Below are 22357 nucleotides of genomic sequence, written 5' to 3'. Positions count from 1 at the left end.
CAAGGCAAATGCTGGGGCTGTACCTTAAGTACACAGCCGCTTCCTTCCCATTCCTAGGTCTTTCCTATCCCATCATCGCCATAAGACCTATCTCTGTCAGTGCGATGTAAAACAAATAGGAAAAAAAGTGGTTTTCAAGCCAATCGCTCTACCACCGACCACCTGGTATGCCTGGACAGTTCTATCCAGGATGCATTTCTCCGCAAACAGCATTTGCTGGCTGTTTTCTTCGACTTTGAAAAGGCCTATGACACCCCATGGCGATATGGTATCCTTATAGTCCTGCATCAGTGGAGATTTCGAGGTAACTTGCCGGTATTTATTGTGAATTTTTTGTCTCTCCGTCTATTCCATGTCCGAGTTTGGAGGGCATATTCTCAATACCACGTTCAAGAAAATTGTGTCCCACAGGGATCGGTTCTTAGTGTTCCTCTGTTCGCGATTGCCATAAACGTTTTTGTCGCTGCTGTTGGTTCAGCAGTAATTCCGTCGCTATATGTGGACGATATTGCTCTGCATTATAGCTCGTATAATATGGCAGCCGCAGAGCAACACTTACAGCAAGCTATTAGGAGAGTGGAACAGTGGACTTCAGAAAATGGCTTTCGGTTTTCAACCGCTAAGACCTCTGTTGTACACTTTTGCCGGCAGTGTGCACTTCACTCCCATCCTAAGCTTTATTTAGGAAATGTCACTCTTCCCGTACTTAACACTTACAGATTTCTTGGGCTCCTTTTCGATAGCAAATTATCGTGGGAGCCACACGTGCGGCAGTTAAAAGTGCAATGCACCAAGAAGTTGAATATCTTGAAGTTTCTTAGCAGCACTAATTAGGGGGCTGACTGCATGGTGCTCCTATGATTTTATAAGGCACACATATTATCCAGGATAGACTACGGCAGTGCAGCATATGGATCAGCAAGGCAAAGCATCCTGGCAAAACTGAACAGCATCCACCACAGCAGGATTATGTTGGCGAAGGGAGCTTATCGTACAAGCTCCATTGCTAGCCTGCTCGCTGAATCTTGTGTGCCGCCTTTACACCTGAGGCGCCAGCGAATGTTTCTGTCCTATGGTGCAAATTTGCGACAGATGCCACTTCACCCAAGCTATCCTTGCTTATTCCACATTGGAAACAGTCAGCTGTACGATGCTTATCCTCGAGCAACGCGGCCGGTGGGAATGCGTTTTGATAACAGTCGCAGATTGTTTGATGTACCTTCGGTTCCCTGCCTTGTCAGACAACCAAGTGGGGTACCTCCGTGGATAATAGGACGACCTGAAATAATCCTGGATCTGCACACTGGCCCGAAGGAAAACACGGACCCTTCGATTTATCGGAGGTTCTTTCTGTCCGTTGTTGGCCAGTATCCAGGTTCAGTCGTCATTTATGTGGATGGTTCAAGGGCAGAAATGATGGTCGGCTGTTTATTCATTGTCGACAATGACAGGTTTCTTTTTGCTCTCCTGGAAACCTGTAGTGTGTACACAGCAGAGCTCTGTGCTATCCTTGAAGCTCTGCGGTACGCACAGTCCTATGAGCGCCGACACTTTCTTCTGTGTACTGACTCCTTGAGCTCGCTACAGTCTATTGATACCTGCTTCCCTCGGCACCCTCTGGTGCAGCGGATCGAGGACCTGCTGGCTGGGTGTTCGGGTGCTGGCACCAGCATCACGTTTATGTGGCTCCCAAGCCACATGGGTGTAGAGGGAAACAAGTTAGCAGATAAGGCTGCCAAGGAGGCAGTTAAACTGCCCCCATGGCCTTACAAGGTTCCAGCAAGTGATATTCGCTCTCAGCTGAGACATTTGGTTATGTCCCATTGGGAGATGGAGTGGCAGGCCACTCCACTTCCAAATAAGCTGAGAGTGATTAAAGATACAACGAAGGTATGGAGGACTTCCCTTCGGGCTTTTCAGAGGGAAGCCGTGGTATTATGTTGTCTTTGTATTGGCCACTGTGTAGTCACGCACTCCTGTTTAGTGAAAGGAGAACCCCGTCCGGTGTGTACTTGCGTCAACCATCTTACCGTGGTACACATCCTTACGGAGTGTTTGGACCTCGTCGATCTGCGTCGTAGGCTAAAATTCCAGAGTACCATCTCCCTCATCCTGCGAGATGATGGGCAGTCAGCAGACCCCGTCATCCGTTTTATGAGGGATAATGGTCTTTCTTATCATGTGTAGTAATGTCCTTTGTCTTATTGTATTCGTGTTAACTGTGCTTTTATCCCATTGACTGTATTTTAGTTTTGTTTGCGTAATTTAATGTGTTATTTTAACTTCTTACTTGAATTATATACACTGAGCGGCACGAAAAACGCAACACTTCAATTTCTTTCAAAAACTGAAATTTAGAATAAATTTATGATACTTTTATGACACTAATACACCATCTTATGATGGAATATTGTGGTACGGTCCCATCTAACGGTCTAACAATGAAAAGAAAAGATGATTATAAACAAATTGAACAAATTAAGTGAGAGATGCACATTTCAAGGAAATTTTGAGTAAGCTCATAAAGGTAATGCACTCTGTTTTAATGTTACACACTTCACACTTTCACTTCACAAACCTTGGAGACTATCTCGGGGACCTCTGTTCACATCTTCAAAAGCGTATATTGCCACCTCTTGCAGCAATGACGGCATTCAACCTTTCAGGCATGCTCCTGATTAATGCAGTAATGTTCTGTTGAGGAATCATCTCCCATTCTTCCAGGAGGGCGTTCTGTAGGTCCTGTAGGGTCTCTGGATAGCGCTGACGGACTCTTCTCCCCAGCTGGTCCCAAACATGCTCAATGAAATTCAAATCGGGGCTTCGAGCAGGCCAAACCATAGCATGAATCTCTGTTTCATCCAAGAACTGTTGCACAATTCTCACAACATGTAGGTATGCATTGTTGTGCATTAGTGTAAAACCATCACCAATAAACGGAGCGAGAGGCACAACATGTTCAGGAGAATTTCCTCCACATACCGATGTGCGGTAAGGCTCCCATGCTCCACGAAGACTAAATCCGTCCTTGCAGCTGTATTGATTCCTGCCAACACCATCACAGAACCACTGTGAAAAGGTGTCCTGGATGAGAATGTGCAAGGGGAATACCTTTCCCCTGGCCTTCTCCAGACCCTCTCTCTTCCGTCAAGTGATCGGAGGCCAAATCGTGACTCGTCGGTGAACAACACTTGATCCCATTGTTGTACTGTCCAGCCAAGATTTTCCCTTGCGAAACACAGTCAAGCTGTGCGATGCTCTCTGGTGAGTTCCGGTCCTGTAGCAGGTCTTCTGGACTGAAGATTGGCTTCTTCCAGTCTTCTTCGAACGGTTCTCTCACTAACATTGACCCCTCGAACTTGGTGGAGTCGATTTCGTGCTTCAATAGCGGTGGTGTGACGGTTGCGGAGAACTTGAAGTTGTAAGAAGCGGTCATCTTTTTCCGATGTTGTTCTTCTCGGGCCTGATCCTGGTCTCCTTGCAAAGCCTCCAGTTTCCCTGTACCTTTGTACGGTTCTGGAAATTGTAGAAGGTGTAGTACTCAACACCTCTGCAACGTAATGCATGCTGCAACCATCTTCCACCAAAGCAACAGCTTTCGCAGCTTGTTCAGGGCTTAACGGCACGTTTACTCCAGAAAGCGTATTAAGAGAGTCACAGAAAGATCCTACAAACATGTGTGATTGAAAGGGGAACAATTAAAGGTACAACAATAAGCGCTACAAGAGCGGGTAAACATTATTGGCTCACATCCAGCGATGTGTTTTCCAGGTGCGCGGGAAAAAACAATTGAGGCTAGTCAATAAACAATCAACACTTCATTGTTTACTCAAAAAGCAACACCAATAGCATACCTCGTCTAAAAACAATGGTTGAAGTGCTTCACTTCCATTAAATAGATAATTACACATAATTTATTGGGTGTTGCGTTTTTCGTGCCGCTCAGTTTATATCTGTACTTCCAGGCCATGCCTTATTCCATTATCCCCTGTATTTTCTATAATCGCGACCGTTGAAAGAGTTGTGATTGGTCAATCCGGGCAAGCTCGTGTGTTCTGATTGGCTACACCAAGGCTAGAGTTCCCTTTAAAAGGGGCTAGGCAGCATTTCATGAGAGGTCTTCAGTCTCTGAGCCGTCTTGGTCTTGGCCTGCCCAGCCTGCCGAAGTTTTTGACGTCGTGAACGTCTCCTCGGTACCAGCATGGGCTGCCTTGGGGTAAGCGCTGTTGCTTTCTGTCCGGTTTTAAGTTCCATTTAGTTTTCGTTGGTGTATCACAGGAGTTTACCCTAATCGCCGCTCTGTTGATCAGATGTGAAAAGCAAGTTTTGATATCACTGTAAAATGTAATAGTATTTTGTGCTTCCTCTTACCTTCAATATTGTATTTGTGGAATTTGTTTTGTACTGAGATGTATTTGCTTAACTCTTTGAACTTAACTCTTTTGCTGCGGAAGTCGACTTTTGTCGACTTGCTTCCCTATAGCATTCGCTGCGGTAATCGAATTTTGTCGACTTGGTACTTTCCTGCTATATTTTCTGCGCGCTTCTTTAATAAAGGTGCATTTAATAATACAAACATCTATAGTCGTTTATTGACTATGTACTAATCATTGTTTGAAAACGTTGCCGCCAGCACTGGACCTATGTTTGTTATCTTTCACCCGCCCGCCTGCCAACATTCCTGTCAGCTGTCTGGCCGAGAGCAGGCTTCACTCAGCAGCAGCTATGAGCGCGCGGAACAACATTAGTAATGAACTAATGACAGTGAAGAAGTCTTCAATCTTTTAGTGGCCGATTCTGATTCAGACTGTTCAGTAAATTTGGACAATGAAGTAAGTGTTGATGTGCACAGTGATTGTTCAGAAGAAAGTGTCAACGAGGAAGATCTTCATTTTGTATCAGACTAGCAGGATATTAGTGATGACATTGAAACCGCACTATAAATGGAAGAATATTGTGCAATAAGCTTCAAAAAAGGGGCAGTCAATGCTCCTGATTTCAGAAATTCTGTCATAATGGCGCTTCTGCGAGGGTATCAGAGCAGTCTGCCGACGAAACGAGGAAGACCTTCTGATTACATACCTCAAGCGTGTCTGATGGAGAGACACTTTCCTGGGGAGCAGCAGGATAAGAGTCACAAACCTAATTGTGTTGTTTGTTCCATATTACCAGCAAAATGTTCAAAGAAAGAAAAGGGACTGTGCAAGAGAAAACACACAGTATTTTTTGTAAGAATTGCCCACGACAGCCTGCAATGTGTCCAGTTCCATGATCGGAGATGTATCACAGTAATGTGTGTTTCAAGGTGAAATGTCACTGCTATTTTGTCAAAGTTGACTTAAAAATAGTGCAGTGGTGTTGAATGTCACTAACCTTAAAAAAAAATTAGAGTTTCTGTTCATTTGGAAAATACGAAAAAATTACATTTTTCTGCAAGTGTTCTGTTTAAAAATAGCGCAGTAAAAGAGTTAAGGCAAAGCTCTTATCTAGGAACATCAAAACTATACTTGTCAAAGAACGTGTATGTCGTGTGTAGTGTGTGTCTAGATTTGGTGTACTGGCGAATTTGTTTCGGAAGTTAATTTGTATTGCCGATTTGGTAAATAATATTTTGAAAACAAGAGATCACTGTTGGCTTTTCGGAAAACCGCAACCTTCGCACCTCCATGGCCCTTGGTAAGGCTTCCCAGTTTTCTTTCCACTTTCCTGGTTTATTATCATCAAGTTGCTCCTACTGATATTTACCAGTTTTGTTATCCGCGGAGTTCCGTGAAGTTCATCAGATCTTTTATTGTGTGTGTAGTGTTTTAGGTACCCTGTAATTGCACTTACTTTCCTCCCTTTATCTGTGTTTGGTGTAGCCGCTGAAGTGCCGGTTACATATAATTTTATTAGAAGATAAGGCATTGCGAATTAGATCTGCTGATTGTTTTAATCTCATAATCATTTTTCATCACATTTATTTTAAACTCTAGTCAGTGGATACATTTTAAAATTTTAATTATCATATCACTTCGTCCATCTTGTACCATTAGGGGCCGATGACCTTAAATGTTAGGTCCCTTCAAACAATAATCATCATCATCATCATCAAACAATTCTTTTCAAGTAATATCCTGTCAGTATGGACCCAAAAGTGAAGTTTATAGTATTTTTTAAACTCTCTGTGGAAAGATGGCGTGGAATGAGATTAGTAGATGAACTAGCTTGAGCAGTGTGTTTAAAAGCAGGAAACATCAGAATATGAAGATAGATTTGAAATTCAAGAGGACAAATTAGGGTGAATATTCATTTATAGGATGATGAGTAAGGCATTGGAATAAATTATCAAGGGAAATTTTTGATAAATTTCCAAGTTCTTTGAAAATGTTTAAGAAAAACCTAGGTGAACAATTGATAGGAAATCTGGCATCTGGGCAACAGCCCTAAATGCAGATCATTGATGATCAAGTTCCTTTCCGAGAGGTGATCTAATTTTTACCTTCGTTTCTTGACACATAATTTGAACTGCTAATGATTACCATAAAGTCCCTCAAAGATAATGATGCAGATCCATTATTTGTCCCACTCACAACTGCAGAAAATTATGCAGCAGGTTTCACTGTTGATGTAACTGCCATCTTAACACTTCGCACCAGAACTTCTGCTGCTTCTCTGCGTCTGTGATTGTCCGAATAAATTAAGACCTCACATTACTCAAAACAGTTCTTAAGCGGGATGCACGCACACAGTATTGTTGGCAATCTTAGACTAAAAATTTGGCTTAGCTGGTCCAATACTAAGTTTTGCAACCTGAGTCCACTTTTCTTTTATTTTGCCCATATTTAAACTTGGACATTTATTTTCTTCAGTTAATCTTCTCACATCCTCCTTCAGTAACCTGATTATTTCATTTTCGATGCTAATTCAGACATGAGTTTCTGATGATCACAATCATGTGCACATATTGTGTTGCTCTCACATGCAGCTTTCTCGTCTTGCTTTGCTTTGGCCCTAGTCTCATCATCACTCATGGTTTTAACTTTCAGCGTGGAAAAGGAACACAAACTGGAGTCCCTCGCTTTATTCTTACATCTTGAATACAACAATTTACCGCTTATTTTAGACTTATTGACCACAGGACTGTCACAACAACTACCACCAGGTACCATATTTTGTGGAATGAGATGAGCATAGAATGTTAGTTAGGTACCTTCTGATTGGACGAAAGCAGTAATAGGGAAACTTAACTATAAGCAAGGGAACAGAAAGGATTGCAACAATATCAAGGTATTTCATTGATCAGTATGCCAGGCTAGGTGTTCACTGGCTTGAAGGAAGGGTGCGATCAGTGGTTGAGAGTAAGTTGAATGAAAAACAGTGTTGCTTCAGACCACAGCGGGGCTGTCAGGGTCAGATTTTCAGTATGCACCAGCTAATTGAAAAATGCTATGAGTGGAATAGATAGTTATGTATATGTTCAGTAGATCTATAGAAGGCATATGACAGTGACAAGAGTACCAAGGGAGAGGATGTTAGCCATATAGAGGGATTATGGGATTAAGGATAGATTATTAAAATCAATCAAAGGCATTTATGTTGACAGTTGGTTTGCAGTGAGAATTAACAGTAGAATGAGTTCTTGGTTCAGGGTAATTACAGGGGTTAGACAAGGCTGTAATCTTTCACCTTCATTGTTCTTAGTGTACATTAATCATCTACTTAAAGAGATGAAGTTTCCGTGGTTTCCCATTTTCACACCAGGCAAATGCTGGGGCTGTACCTTAATTAAGGCCACGGCCGCTTCCTTCCAACTCCTAGGCCTTTCCTATCCCATCGTCGCCATAAGACCTATCTGTGTCGGTGCGACGTAAAGCCCCTAGCAAAAAAAAAAAAAAAAAAGATGAAGTGGCAGGGATGGATTCAGTTACGTGGAAAGTAGTAAACAGATTGGCCTATGCCGACGACTTGGTCTTAATGGCAGACTATACTGAAGGCCTGCAATCTAATATCTTGGAACATGAAAATGGGTGCAGGGAGCATGATATGAAAATTAGCATTTCCAAGATTTAAGTGATGTCAGTAGGGAAGAAACCTAAGAGAATCGAATGTCAGGTTGGGAATACAAAACTGGAACTGGTAGATCATTTCAAGTATTTGGGATGTGTATTCTCCTAGGATGATAGTATACTAAGTGAGAATGAATCAGGGTGCACCTAAGCTATTGCAATGAGCTCGCAGTTGCAGTCATTGGTATTCTGCAAGAAAGTACTCTGCTGAAACTATATTCATAAATTTTAAGTAACAGACGTGAAAGTAGTCGGAATGATCGCTGGTAAAAACAAGTGGGATCAATGGCAGGAGGGTACTCGGAATGAGGATATAAAACTTGGTAGATGAACTTGGTAGATGAAGTGGTACACATAAACGAGCTTTGGTAGTGGGGTCATGTGAAGCGAATGGAGGAAATGGGTTACCTAGAAGAATAATACACTCGGTTATGGAGGGTAAGAAATGTAGAGGGAGACCAAGGTGACGATGTGTGGTCACAGTTTCTAATGATTTAATGATAAGAGGTATGGAACTAAACAACTCTACAGTGCTAGTTACAAATAGAGGGTTGGGGCATTTAGTAAATTCACAGAGGCTTGCAGACTGAACGCTAAAAGGTATAAGTCTATGAAGTCAATGTACAATATATATGTTAGTTTACAAAATAATTGGTTCTTAAAATTCTTATCACTATGCCTCGACCTCTTTGGGGGGGGGGGGGGGGGGAATGTACATCTTTGCATTTGCTGTAAAGACACCCTACAGAGCCACTAGAAGGAATCCCCCCCAATGGTGCAACAGCCGCGAAGGGCCTTGGCCTACCAAGCGACTGCTGCTCAGCCCGGAGTCCTGCAGATTACAAGGTGTCGTGTGGTCAGCACTACAAATCCTCACGGCCGTTATTCTTGGCTCCCTAGACCGGGGCCGCCATCGCACCTCCAGATAGCTCCTCAATTGTAATCATGTAGGTTGAGTGGACCTCAAAGCAGCCCTCAGATCCAGGTAAAAATCCCTGACCTGGGCAGGAATCGAACCCGGGGCCTCCTCGTAAGAGGCAGGCACACTACTCCTATATCGCGGGGCCAGCGCTAGAAGGAATACCTGTGTATAATATTAAGAACATTCCCAGCAGTGATGGATGTTGTTCGAAGTACTGGGAGAGGTAAGAAAGTACCTCATCCATCACTGGTGAAGCTGCTGTTTCTGCTGTAGTAGAACTGAAATGTTATCTTCATTATCAGCTAATATTTTCCCCCATTTCTGCTTCCATGTGATGTATCTAGATTTTTAGAATGTAACGATTACAATTTATTTATTTATTTATTTATTTATTTATTTATTTATTTATTTATTTTTTTTTTTTTTTTTTTTTTTTTTTTTTTTTTTTTTTTTTTTTTTTTTTTTTAAAGTAAATTATGAGTAAAATTTACATTGAGTAAAGAGTGACAATTTCAAATAAAGGTTACTAAAAAGTATCAATTGGAAATAATTTGATTACTTTTACTCAATTGCTTCCCAACTCTGTTCATTTCTATGCATGCACTTGAGCATTAAGTTACTCAGAAAATGACCGGGCACATGGGATGTGTATTGTGTGGAGCACTCGGTTACCAGTGTGTTAAGTTCTTAAAAGGCTTTTCACTACTTCATTATAATTTCCTATATCATTTTTATTGCTCCTTTTTCATCTTCTCTTTCCTATTGTCACATGATTGCCTTGCTTTGCTCTCATGTATTCTTGTTCCCATTTTCATCCTGTCTCCAAACCATAACATAGTTGGTTAATAGCATTATGTTCAGTCTTGTACCTCCATATGTTGCTTTTAATGTGATTATCCATAACTATTACGAATAGTAATGTGACAGTACACTTTGTATCTTCTTCCGTTTCTACACCGCTCAATCTATTTAGTTACATCATTACGTATTCATAACTCATTTATAGCCATGCATATTGATAAGAAAATAGAAACAATATTAAAATAACCTTTCTTCCTTTAAACAATATATAAATTAAGTTGAAATTGTTCTGAGGAAAATCAGTACATGATATTTAACAGAGTGGCCTAAAACAAAGTGGTCAATTGCCATAAACCAATTAGTTTCATGATAATGGAAGTTTAATATGGAGTACCCTTCCTGGAATGGTTTAGCTTGCCTTTCCAGTTCAGGAACTTCGAGATCTTAAACTGGCATCTCGATGCCTGTTTTTGATTTTCTGGTCATTAAGTTGTATTCCAGAAGCTCACTGTATGTCAACTTGGAGAGCTTGTGATGTAATTTGGCAATGCTGCAAAGCATGGAGACGCACAAAACAGTCCTGCGCAGGGTTTCTTTTTCTTAGCGACCTATGCTTGGATGACTAGCAATAGCTGTAGTCTAGAAAATGTTTTCATGGGTATGATATGGTACTCTGAACAACCCTAGCATTCTGGCAACTTCTCTCTGGGAGTAACCTCTTGAAGCTGTGTAACTGCATGCATGGTCTCAATTTGACTAGAGGTGCTTCCCCATTGTCTGCCTTGGTTCACAGGATCAGCTATGGCTCATCAACATGACAGTACACTCGGACCTACCTCTGACTACACTGTAATTTGAGTTAGTGGATGATTTCAGTTGACGTGGAAGGATTACAAACAAGGCAATTACCATGTTGCCATCTGTTATATAAACAAGAAATGTTTGTTTAATGTTATATCAATCCCCATCCCATTCGGTAACAGAACAATGCAGTTTCAGATATGTACATATGTGACTACATTTTTTTTTTTTTTAGCAGTGTGTTACAAATCACATTTTTTTCTTTATGGATTTAGCTGTAACATCGTGAATTTTGAAGTCTAAATTTGGACAATACCTTTCTCAATTTTGTCCCATTTTGTATGGAAAGGCATAACAGCTAGCCAGAGTGGCAACTCCTGCTGGTGTTTAAGTACATAACTTGTGACCTAGGCTTACTCTCATTTCATTGGGATGCTTCATGACCTCGGTTTCACCACAGCTAGAGTCAAATTTACGTGTTTTTTAAGTTTATTACTGTTTATGCTTTGCTTTTTATGAAGTTTCTTTATGTTGTTGCAATGTTGTTGTTATTGATTTGCTATATTTTAATAATAGTGTGACATACATACACAACAGTATGTTTTGTATGCAATTACAATTCCTTGCTGTAAGGCAATTTTGAACAGAATTAGCAGCTATGCCTGCTCTACACCGAGAGATTGTGCACAAATTTGTTAATTTAGGTAACGGGATTGCTTTAATGTACCCTTCTCGGTTGGAATTAATAAGAAAATACTGTGTATTTAACACCTTGAGTGCCACGTGAGACCCACGTTGACTCACAGAGCTTAATGCCATTCGGGCCGCGTGAGTCCACTGTGGACTCACGCGCAATCTCAAAGTCTCAGGCCTCGTGGTGCCATACTGTCACCACACTTGACATGTAAATGTATGTTAAATGAAAGTAGGTGGCCAGTACGTCACAAATCTATTCTTGGCCTGTCCATTTGCGAGTCCGATGTGGCACCAAATAGCCTGTACGTCACTGTAATATATCAACCACAATAAATAAATTATGACATTATTTATTGTTTTCTGATCGTGTCATGCGTACAAATAACAAAATATTGTACTGTATAGTGTACTCATTGTCTCATATCAGGGTCTATAGACAAATTGAAAATATAGAACCAAAAAAAATTACATGAACTTTAAAAAAAAAAAAAATTTGTAACTTTGTCTCAATCGCAATCACACCTCAAAGTTGGTACACTTTTTGCATATGAATTTAAAGTATAACAAATGAGACTTTCTGAAGAAATATGATTCAAACTGTGTTTTACAATCACAATCACACTACAAATCTGTGCACTTTGAAGAGACAGTCCAAACAGAAGAAATTTTCACAGGCTGGTCATTTGAACTTAGACTGTAGAGTCTTCCTCATGGCATATTGCCTTCTTGATTCCTGATGGATCTCTTCATAACAATTACTGCATCTCCGTCTTCCCTGCCGGCCTACATCCTCCAGTCGGTGGGGTAATACCTGTTTCTTTGGTACTTGTGAGGAAATGTGAAAATTTTTGATACCGGTATCTGTTAATTGTTCAACAATGTCTTCTTTGAACTGGGTAACAGATATACTCTCATTCCCAAGTTGATTGGAAATATAGATGGCATTTACTGTACTTGTGCCGATCAATATCTCTATAGCTATTTTTTTACCTATTTTACTCCATATCAGGGAAGTACTATAGCTCTTTTTATGATCTGATAAATCAATGTACGGTTTGTATTTGTTATACTCTATAAGACTCCATGGTTTTTGCTCTTCACCATCCCTCCTCTGAATAGTGACCATCTCACCAGTGTGTTTAGTTGTCAAACTTAAGACGTCTCTTTTATCGTGCCATTTCTGAACAACCACATCAGTGTTACTTTCACAGGCTCTTGTCTTTCCTCTTGCTAACTTCCTTTTAGTAACATCGGTTGGATTATACTCCTGATTAGATTTCAATGTTCCAAAGATATGAGTTTTATTCTTTAGTAGTTCATGAGCTAATGAGACAGACGTATACCAGTGTGTCAGGAAGGTGAGAACTGTGCTAGGATACGTGGTGACATATTGGTCTCACGTGGCCTATACTGCTGGAAGGTAGTGTCAGTGGCCGCGTGAGACCAATGTGTCACCACAATTTCAACACAATGTTATGATTACAATTTTGGCCCAAGGTGACTAAAAGGCACATTTCTGTAATAAGGTGCACCATTTTATACTCTATAGTAAAAAAAGAAAGAATGGCCTGGATGGAATTTTTTTTTACTGCATATGTGGCACTTAAGGTGTTAATGAAAGGAAAGTAGACAAAGTTGGAGAAAAATCACAGCATACTCTTCAAAAATCTCTTCAACAGCTTACACAGAAAACAGACATTTTGGTGTCCTTACTGTGATGAGCTAATTAAATTTTAAAATTGAGAACATGGAAATTAATTGGAAAAGTGCTTAAAACAAATCCCTACACATTATAAGAACTGAAAGAAAATAATGGGGGGAAAATGTATTTAACTTTGTAAGATGAACCGATCATGTGAATCCAGTTTTTTTTTTTTTTTTTTTTTTTTTTTTTTTTTTTTTTTTTTTTTTTTTTTTTTTTTTCCATCAATTGCCAGTAATATGGATGTAGATGGACAATTGAAGGGCTCGGGTGTAAACTGTGGTAAGTGACATTTTGATTAAAATCGAGTTATAGCATGTGTAGTATGGTAAGTGATCTAATGATCAATTTAGTGCAAGTAGTACACAAAAATGACAACAGATGGCAGGACGGTGAATGTATCTTGGTAACTACCACTTGCTGCATGTACACTATGGTATTTGACGAAGATGGCGGGCAAGCCATGCCTTGCCATTGATGGGGTGTTGAACGTTATCAAAGATTTTGGCACCTGTGATAGTGATAACAGTGGAAGTGAAGTGGTGTTTGACTCTGATAAGGATCCAGAATATTTACCAGCAGTCAAACAAGCAAGAAAACCATTGGAAGATGCTACTATGGTAAGTTTAATTTTTATGACACCTCGAATTACTCCTTCTTGTAAACCATGTTATCTACTGCAGATACCATCATTTACATGATATTACCATGATGTACACCCCTAAAGTGAAAAGTTGTTCATAAATTCAGCTTTGTTTAGTTAGTTATTTTTCTTACACAGGATACATTTTACAGTCTGAATATCTCATGGAACAAGACCACCGTCAAAGTGCAACTATTGAAAAAGCCTCTATATGTAGATACCCTGGTTTACATGCGCATGTTCTAATAAAGAATCCAGTCATAACTTTTAAGGATAGAGGTGTATTCTGAGGGTAACTGACTTCGCTGACTTGGACTTCGCTGACTTGTAAATTAGGGCACAGTGGAAGTCTAGGCGATATATATGGTAAAGGGGTTTGGGAATTTTTGGTAAAATGCACTAATTTTTGCTAACTCTATTTTTACTCTTCCAGACATCAACTGAAAGTTCACTATCTGATGCCATAGAAAGCCTGATGTGGAACCTCACGGAAGGAAAAGGACGAGACGCGTTAACAACCAAACCTTGATACAGAGGCGGCGCATACATTGGGAAGAATACATGTCAAGGAGGGGAAAGGGGAAATCGGTTAACAAGAAACAATCAGGATGAAGTGTTTTGAAATTGTGAAACCTGAAGTCAGAAGTAAATTTTTCTTTTTTTTTTTTGGATTTTGGGTAATGAGTTCTTATGATATACAGACAGCATATTTATTCGGATGTATGAGGAAGCACAATGTAACACAAAGAACAAATAATAATGGTAGCCCATCCCGGCGTTCTTGCACAATAAAATACTCTGTTCAGGGAACAACAGGTGATAGGCATGATGTTTGTAAGGTAGCTTTTTAAATATACATGGGTTACAAAATAATAGGGGTCGCATTGAAAACTTAGCTTCCGGGTTAAACAAAGGCTTGTTTTCCCCACCCGGTGATCAAAGAGGCAAACATGAAGAACATCCTACAAAATATTCCGGAGCAGACGTAGCCAATGTAAAAATTTATTGATAATTTGGCAAAGTATACTAGCCATTATTCCCGCAAAGACAACCCAGGCAGGCTGTATATGACATTATAGTACACTGTTGAATCGTGTTACACACAATACAATGAAAAGTGTTTGGAAAAGGGAAAGCAACCAGTATCGAAGGACAAATTCTGACGAATATTTACAGAAGACTATAATATTTCATTTAAACATCCCAAAACTGATACCTGTAGTGAGTGCAATGCACTGAATGTTGCTATTCAAGAAGCGAAACGGGACAATGGTGATGGAACTCTACAGCAGTTGTTACAGAAACAGGAGCTTCATCACAGGAAGGCAGAAGCAGGTCAAGATGCCTTCAAACTTGCCAACCAAGCAGGCAAAGGAACAAGGAATATATGCTATTACTTTTGATCTCCAGCAAGCTCTACCTACTACAAAGCTTTCCACAGGATCGTTTGTTGAAGCATTTTGAAGTTAATGATATCAGAGGTGATAAACTGATTGCCATATCTGATAGTAACGGCCAAAATAAAAACTGGGCTATAGTAAGTACTTGGTTGCGGATTTTTGCAGACGGAAGATTTAGATCAGTTGAACAGATCTTCCCCCAAGTGGGTCACACAATGTTGCCCTCTGACAGAGATTTTGGGATAGTTGAGAAATATGTTCAGTGACACTGCCAGTTTGTCTACTCACCCGAGCAATGGGTTTCAGTTCTCAAAACTTGTCGGAAAAAATGCCCTTTCATTGTGTACAAAATGAAACAAGATGATTTTTTACACATCTCGGTGCTCAGGGATAAATTTAATCAAAGTACTGTCACAGACTATAGCGCAAAGTTCGGTATCAGGGCAGTAGTTCGACTGCTATTGTCAGAAGGTGAAGATGGTAGTGTTACTAACATGTCTGAGACATACAGTGGAATTATGGAACCCATGTCAATGAGAAAGAAAGGACAGCCTACAAGCTTCCTGGAGAACTTCACTGGGTGTTTTCCTAAGAAATTTGGTTCAGCCAGACATATTGAAGCAAGTAAGAGTTGTACTATCCTGTCTCCCCTGGATCCCTCCAGCATATCACAACTTCTATAAGAACTTGAAGCCTGCACAGAAAGATCAGTGAGACTGCGATGTTGCAATCAACGATAGTGGTGTAGGCATATGTAGAATAAGAAACACTAAGACAAGATTATTTTTCTGAACTTTTTTAAATTAATATACGAACGTATTATATTGTACTTCTTGTTTTGTTTATTTAAAATATAGCTGTAATTGTAAGTTGTGTTTCTGTAATTCTACATCTGTATGAGTGATCTTCCATAAGGTATTCCACTAGGTATGGTATTCTATTGTGCAGAAAAGGCTATTATTAATAGCCAATGTAAAACTGAAAAACAAAATCCTTCATTCAATAATAGGTGCATGGAGGCACAGCGGTCAGGCTGTTTGCCTCTCACCACAGTGGACCGGGTTCATTTACTGGTCAATGCATGTGAGATTTTCAGAGTGACATGCCATGTCCTGTGGTTCGGATTCTACATAAAAAGGAGGTCCCGTGGCTCATAATCCTGAGATTAATGGTCACGTAAAACTACAATCTTCCTTCCTTCATTCAATAATACTGATTAACATTGTTATAATGGTTCAATATTGGCAGTACTGTACTACTGTTATAATATTATTTTCATGCACATAATGATAGCTGAACAAATGCATGCATGTAAACCGAGGTAACTGTTATGCAGCATAATATTTATTAATTCATTTATACAGAAAAAGAAATATATTTTCCAAGATGTATTTCCATTCCTGTTACCTACATACTTAAAAATAAGTGTACTGACAGAGAACATTCAGATAGTAATACATATGTCCTCTCACGATTTTTCTAAAACTAAATAATGCTTTACTTCAAAACATGTTATTTGTTAGTTACCATGGTTTACACCCACACCCTTCAATTTCATAGTCTCCTGTGCTTATTCTGATTGTAATTGTGAGAATGTGGGTCATTATGAAGCTGGTGGTTTCAGTTTCAGGGATTATGCCCAATTTACCAGGGGTACACTCTCTGACTGACAGCTTCACGAGCCATTGTTGTGAAAGGTATTATACAGTACATCAAATTATTTGTTAAATTAGATATTCATGGATACTTCTCTTTTCTTTTTCAGATTTTGATTGGTTGCAAGAAAATTCTCATACTTCTGAAGCTTTAGTATGTCCTTTGAATGATGGAAGAAAACTTGGTATCGTATTAGAAAGGGAACTTTCAGGTATATCTAATTATATTCTAGATCACTGAATAACAGACTTTCACTCAAATGAAAATTGGTAAATTATTGAACAAAATACTCTAGTTACCCAATGATTTCCAAAACTCTTAAAAATGTATTTTTATATTTTCAAAATTTTAATGATATATTTACTCGCATATAAGATACCTTTTTTTGGTTAATGCTGAAGTATAGAAGAGGGTCTTATATGCACATCATTAATTACTAGGGTATTAAATCGTGAATTGATCAAGAAAAATACAACATACTGAAAAAATATATTGCAAAGCAGTAAATTAAGTTAACTCCAGTTATAGAACATAACACATTCACATTTTTAATTATATAAATCCGATGGACTTAACCGTTTGAGGATTATAGAGTAAACCTAATTTAATGTTGAAGTTCTTTATTTGAAGGGATACTTTCAAAATACATTGAATTAGCTTGTTATATTTCAGTCGTTATCACTAGAGCGAGAAAAATATGAAGAAATATTTACCAAAATATGAAATAAAATGTATGAAAATATGTTTAAAATGACAATATATGAAATTGAATCGTTTGTTTCAGAAACGACACTTCTCCAACGTTCCAAATTGTTCAGAAAACAGGAAAATCTGTCTGTAGTGTGTAATGTCATTTCTATCCTCCTGATATTTATTATGCTTATTCTACTGTTGAAACGACTACGACAGATAGGTTGTTTGTATGAATTAGTCCAATACATTCCTTTACAGACTTTGTTGAAAATGGTGGAGACGTGCTGTTTCTGCAACAAACACCATTAATGAGAATATAAGGAAGTGTAACATTGATTTTAACGTCATTTCAATTTCAGAAGGAACTTTATTTGTGCTGAGGAAATACAGTGTTTAAACCCATTATTTAATAGTTATTTGTAAGACTTACTTATTTGCACATATTATGATTAGACCACATTGTATAGAAAAATAAACAGAAGAAGACTCCTTTTATGTCCCTTTCCAAAGTTCAAAATATATATAAAACAAAACAACACAATATATTACAAGTAACATGTAAGTCTCTTATCTTTTAACATTGCTTCTCACTTCTATTGTGCTGATGTTGTCCATGCAAACAGTTCATTATAAAACTCATGGTTTTCTTCTGGTATGTAAGATTCCAGCTTTTTTATGTCTGCTATTTTCTTTTCATTTAATGGAACACAGCCTTGTGGATAGCAAGTTTAGTTGGTAACACAGGGAGACAGGTTGCAGAAATAAGCAACTTGAAAGCATGAACGCACAGTCCATCAATACAGTATTTTTCTAAGACATGATTTGCCTCATACTGAAACTCCATAAATTTATTTATATGAAACGCGACTTTTGCATCTCTTTTCACACCTCTTCCTAGCGATTCAACTGAAAGAACTGACACAACTACTTTGTGAAGCGGGCTGGTTTGAAGTAAAAACAACACCTCTCCAGGATATGTGTTCTTTCTGCACACAAAAGAAACTTTCATTCGCGACTGACAGGCAGATATATGGTAGAAGTGTTTTTTCTGCACAAAATGGTAGCCCTTCGTGCATTAATCATGGCAGTATTAACTCGTATAGTGTCAAAAAGTGGAGAAGTACTGTTTCTGGAACAAACTATTAATTTATATGAAGTTGTTTGTGCTGGTTTTAATTTGGATACTTGAAAGTTAATTGGTAGGAATTCATTCCAAAATTCAATATAATAAAAGTATTAGATTGAATTTTTACTTTAAAATTATTATTCTTTTAAGACTGTGTTTATTTATCAGCTCCCAGTAATTTTCAAAAAGTAATGAAGTAAATTATAATTTATTATTGCAGTCAATATGTAATTAAGAATTCATCAAAGGCTGAAAGCTTGAAGAGGACAAAGTTTGCATACATAAAATAACACTATTATATTTGTTGCAATATAGAGCTAACAATTTTGCTAAATTTTGAGGAAGCAAACTGTAACGTCTTGTCAGTATGATTTTGTATGATGTGAAGCTTCGTTCCACATCACATGATGTAATGGAAGCATATTTGTAGCATGCTGCATCATTTACTGCAATGTTTGCTGGAATGATGTTTGTCATATGTTCAATAACTTGACTTGTTTCCTCAGTACCTGATAAAGCTTGTTTTTATCCAGCACGGATTCAAATTTTTCTGACACAATTCTCCCTATGGATCCAGGATATCTGCAACAGCCTACCTCAGGTCTTCCACTTTCTGAATGGCAGACATTAGTGTCAAATTGTTGCATTCCAGCTTCTTTATGACGTGTGGTATCACGCTGAAATGAGTAAGGATGTAAGCAAGATCGCCCTTAACGTCATCACTTCTGAACTCTTTCTGTGCCAGAACCACATAGTGTGCTGAATTGGCCTCAAAACTGTCTACCACCTACAAAGATATAACTAAAATTATATTACAACACACTAGATAATTAAATAAAACATTACCAGTATTTAAAAAGACACTAAAATCCCCTCAAATTTTTTAGTTTTCAAATATCATAAAAGAAGACTTTCTCAGTGGGAATGCTCATTTCAGTTCACTTTCAAATATTTAAGTTTTGATATTTGAAAATATTTTTTATATTGTATTTTTATTGCATATCCGATCTAGAAAGCCAAGAGTAATGGCCGAGAGGATTCGTCGTGCTGACCACACGACACCTCGTAATCTGCAGGCTTTTGGGCTGAGCAGCGGTCGCTTGGTAGGCAAGGCCCTTCAAGGGCTGTAGTGCCATGGGGTTTGGTTTTTTGGTTTATTGCGTATGTCTGTTACAAAGGGAACAAGATCTAATAGTTAATACAGTGAAACAAGAAAAAGAAATACACATTTAATAATTTTTTAAAAATAAGACAGAACAACACTAAAATTTTAAGTGTTTACAACTTTTAATATTAATTTAAATGAACATCTTTGAAATTATATAAATATACTAGCAAGATACCTGTGCTTCGCTATGGCTTTAAACTGAAAATTACCGGGCGAGTTGGCCATGCGCGTAGAGGCGCGCGGCTGTGAGCTTGCATCCGGGAGATAGTAGGTTCGAATCCCACTATCGGCAGCCCTGAAAATGGTTTTCCGTGGTTTCCCATTTTCACACCAGGCAAATGCTGGGGCTGTACCTTAATTAAGGCCACGGCCGCTTCCTTCCAACTCCTAGGCCTTTCCTGTCCCATCGTCGCCATAAGACCTATCTGTGTCGGTGCGATGTAAAGCCCCTAGCAAAAAAAATAAACTGAAAATTATTATTCAAAGTTTTACATTTTGGAGAGTCCACTGTCAGCCAAGCCTGTAAAATACGCCGTTTGCACATCAAACGTATTAGGGGGAATGATTATTTATTTTCTGATCTAACCCTCATTTGAACCCCATATGGAAGAATTTGAATGTTTAAACCCTATCTTACTTAAAATCTGGAATGTAGAAGCGACCAACCTGTGAAATTTTGATTTTGTACATCGAAAAGTAATGGAGGAATGAATACTTTTCGAGGGGTGAATGTTTTTAAATATTTATTAACATCTACAGTATAGAAGACCAACCTTCACTTAAAAATTAGTGCCTGAAAGGGTTTCGGAAGAATGGATATTGTGTTTTTGAGGGTCACCCACCATCTAAACCTCTTAGGGAAGAAATATTTTGAAGTATACAATATTTTACACCTAGGACATAAAAGAACACCCTTCTTGTAAAGTTACAACTTCGTACGTCAAACAATTTTTGGGGGATGAATAATTTCATTTAACACTTTAGGGTTGGAATGTTAAAAAGTATTTCCTATTTCACACCTAGGATTTGGAATTGGAATTTTGTCTTCATACGTTAAACCGTTTTGGAGGAATGAATGAATATATTTGTTTTCGGATCTTAACCCCATTTAACTCTCTGAGCGGTTAAATTTGTTTCAAACCTTCTGTTATTTAACGCCTAGGATATCATTAGGAATTTTAACTTCATAATTCAAATGGTTTCATATGATTGCATATTTTTGTCATTTCTCATCCCCCCCCAGACAAAACCCCCTTTTGGGTGTATTGTATCAAGTCCACTTCTTATTTGAATCCCCATAAAAATAATTCAACTCCTTTTACACCCCCTTAAGTTGATTCCAACCTCCCTCCCCTGCCACAAAATACGTAGTAGTAGTAGTAGTAGTAGTAGTAGTATTTATTCATTCATCATGTCGTTTACATATTTACAGGACTCTGTTTTATATATACATAACTCTTCTAATAACATTATTACTTGAGAAATATTAATCTTATAACTAAACCACATATATTACAGAAGTAGTAGGACATATTATCAACATATTAATACTTAAAATAAATTGAACTACTAACTATCTCTTCCACACATTAAATAAATTATTATTATTATTATTATTATTATTATTATTATTATTATTATTATTATTATTATTATTATTATTATTATTATTATTATTATTATTATTATTATTATTATACAAAATCACACCAACCTCATCAGAGTCGAGTAGATATCAGTAAAATACCACGTAAGGTGAAACCTTGTGTGTGGTAATTTAGAATATTAATTACATAGTGAGATATATATTTTAAATGATGCCTGAAATACGAGTATGGGTATGAGTGAATGACGGATATGATCAACAGCACATGGTGGAGCATCGAATAGAAATTGGATATGGTGACGTGATATTCTCATTTAGTTATTTCTTCCATAACAGTTTTATTATCCCTGACAAAGGATTTAAGACACTTCAGACTCATTTTCTGACCTAATAAAGTAGTTTGTAAAGAACCGGGAAGGACATTAAAGAATTTTGGAATGAAGTACAAGAAATTGCGCTTTGTTATGCTAAGTTTGGGTTTGTATAACATACAACTATGGTTCATCGTACTGCGTGTTGAATATTCATGTTTAATGTTCTCAATTATATTTTTGTTTTTGTTAATATATTTGTATATTTCAAGGGCATAGAGCTGTTTTACATTAAATATATTTGCTTCAGCATATAATTGACTACTTGGGTATAATCTTCCTTTCTGGTACATTATTCGTAATATAAGGTTTTGAACAACCTGTATTTTATTGATTACATTTTTGTAGGCTCCTCCCCATGCCAAAATTCCGTAGCTAAGAATAGACTGAACTAAAGCGTAATAAACCTCTCTTAACAATTTTATACTGGATATGTATTTTAAATTATGAAATATATAAACAGTTCTTCTGATTTTCTTTCTTAAATCGGTAATGTGACTTTTCCATTTCATGTTCGAATCAATTAATAATCCCAAATACTTAACATTATTTACTTTATAAATTTGGAGCAGTTACAATTAAATTTACAGTTGTTGTTGTGTACAATTAATTCATTAAAATCGTTTCGTGTATCTGTTACAGAAAAATTCATAAATTTTGTCTTTTTAATGTTTAGAAATAATTCATTATTATCTAACCATGCTTTAACTTTAAGCAGTGCTCG

At 37.9% G+C, this 22357-nt stretch overlaps 1 protein-coding gene across 1 annotated transcript in view; it reads left to right on the top strand.

Moving 5' to 3' along the window:
• LOC136863112 (uncharacterized) overlaps window positions 1–22357 on the top strand; it is a 414667-nt gene that overhangs the window by 104612 nt on the left and 287698 nt on the right. Inside the window, exon 5 of the mRNA XM_068225861.1 lies at window positions 16779–16880. Within this exon, the coding sequence (XP_068081962.1) occupies window positions 16779–16880 (102 nt within the window). The remainder of the gene's footprint in view (window positions 1–16778; window positions 16881–22357) is intronic.

This window comes from Anabrus simplex, chromosome 2, assembly GCF_040414725.1.
Source record: "Anabrus simplex isolate iqAnaSimp1 chromosome 2, ASM4041472v1, whole genome shotgun sequence".
In the NCBI taxonomy this organism is placed as follows: Eukaryota; Metazoa; Arthropoda; class Insecta; order Orthoptera; family Tettigoniidae; genus Anabrus; species Anabrus simplex.
The sequence above is the reverse complement of the archived record's forward strand: the minus strand, read 5'-3'. Positions and strand labels throughout refer to the sequence as shown.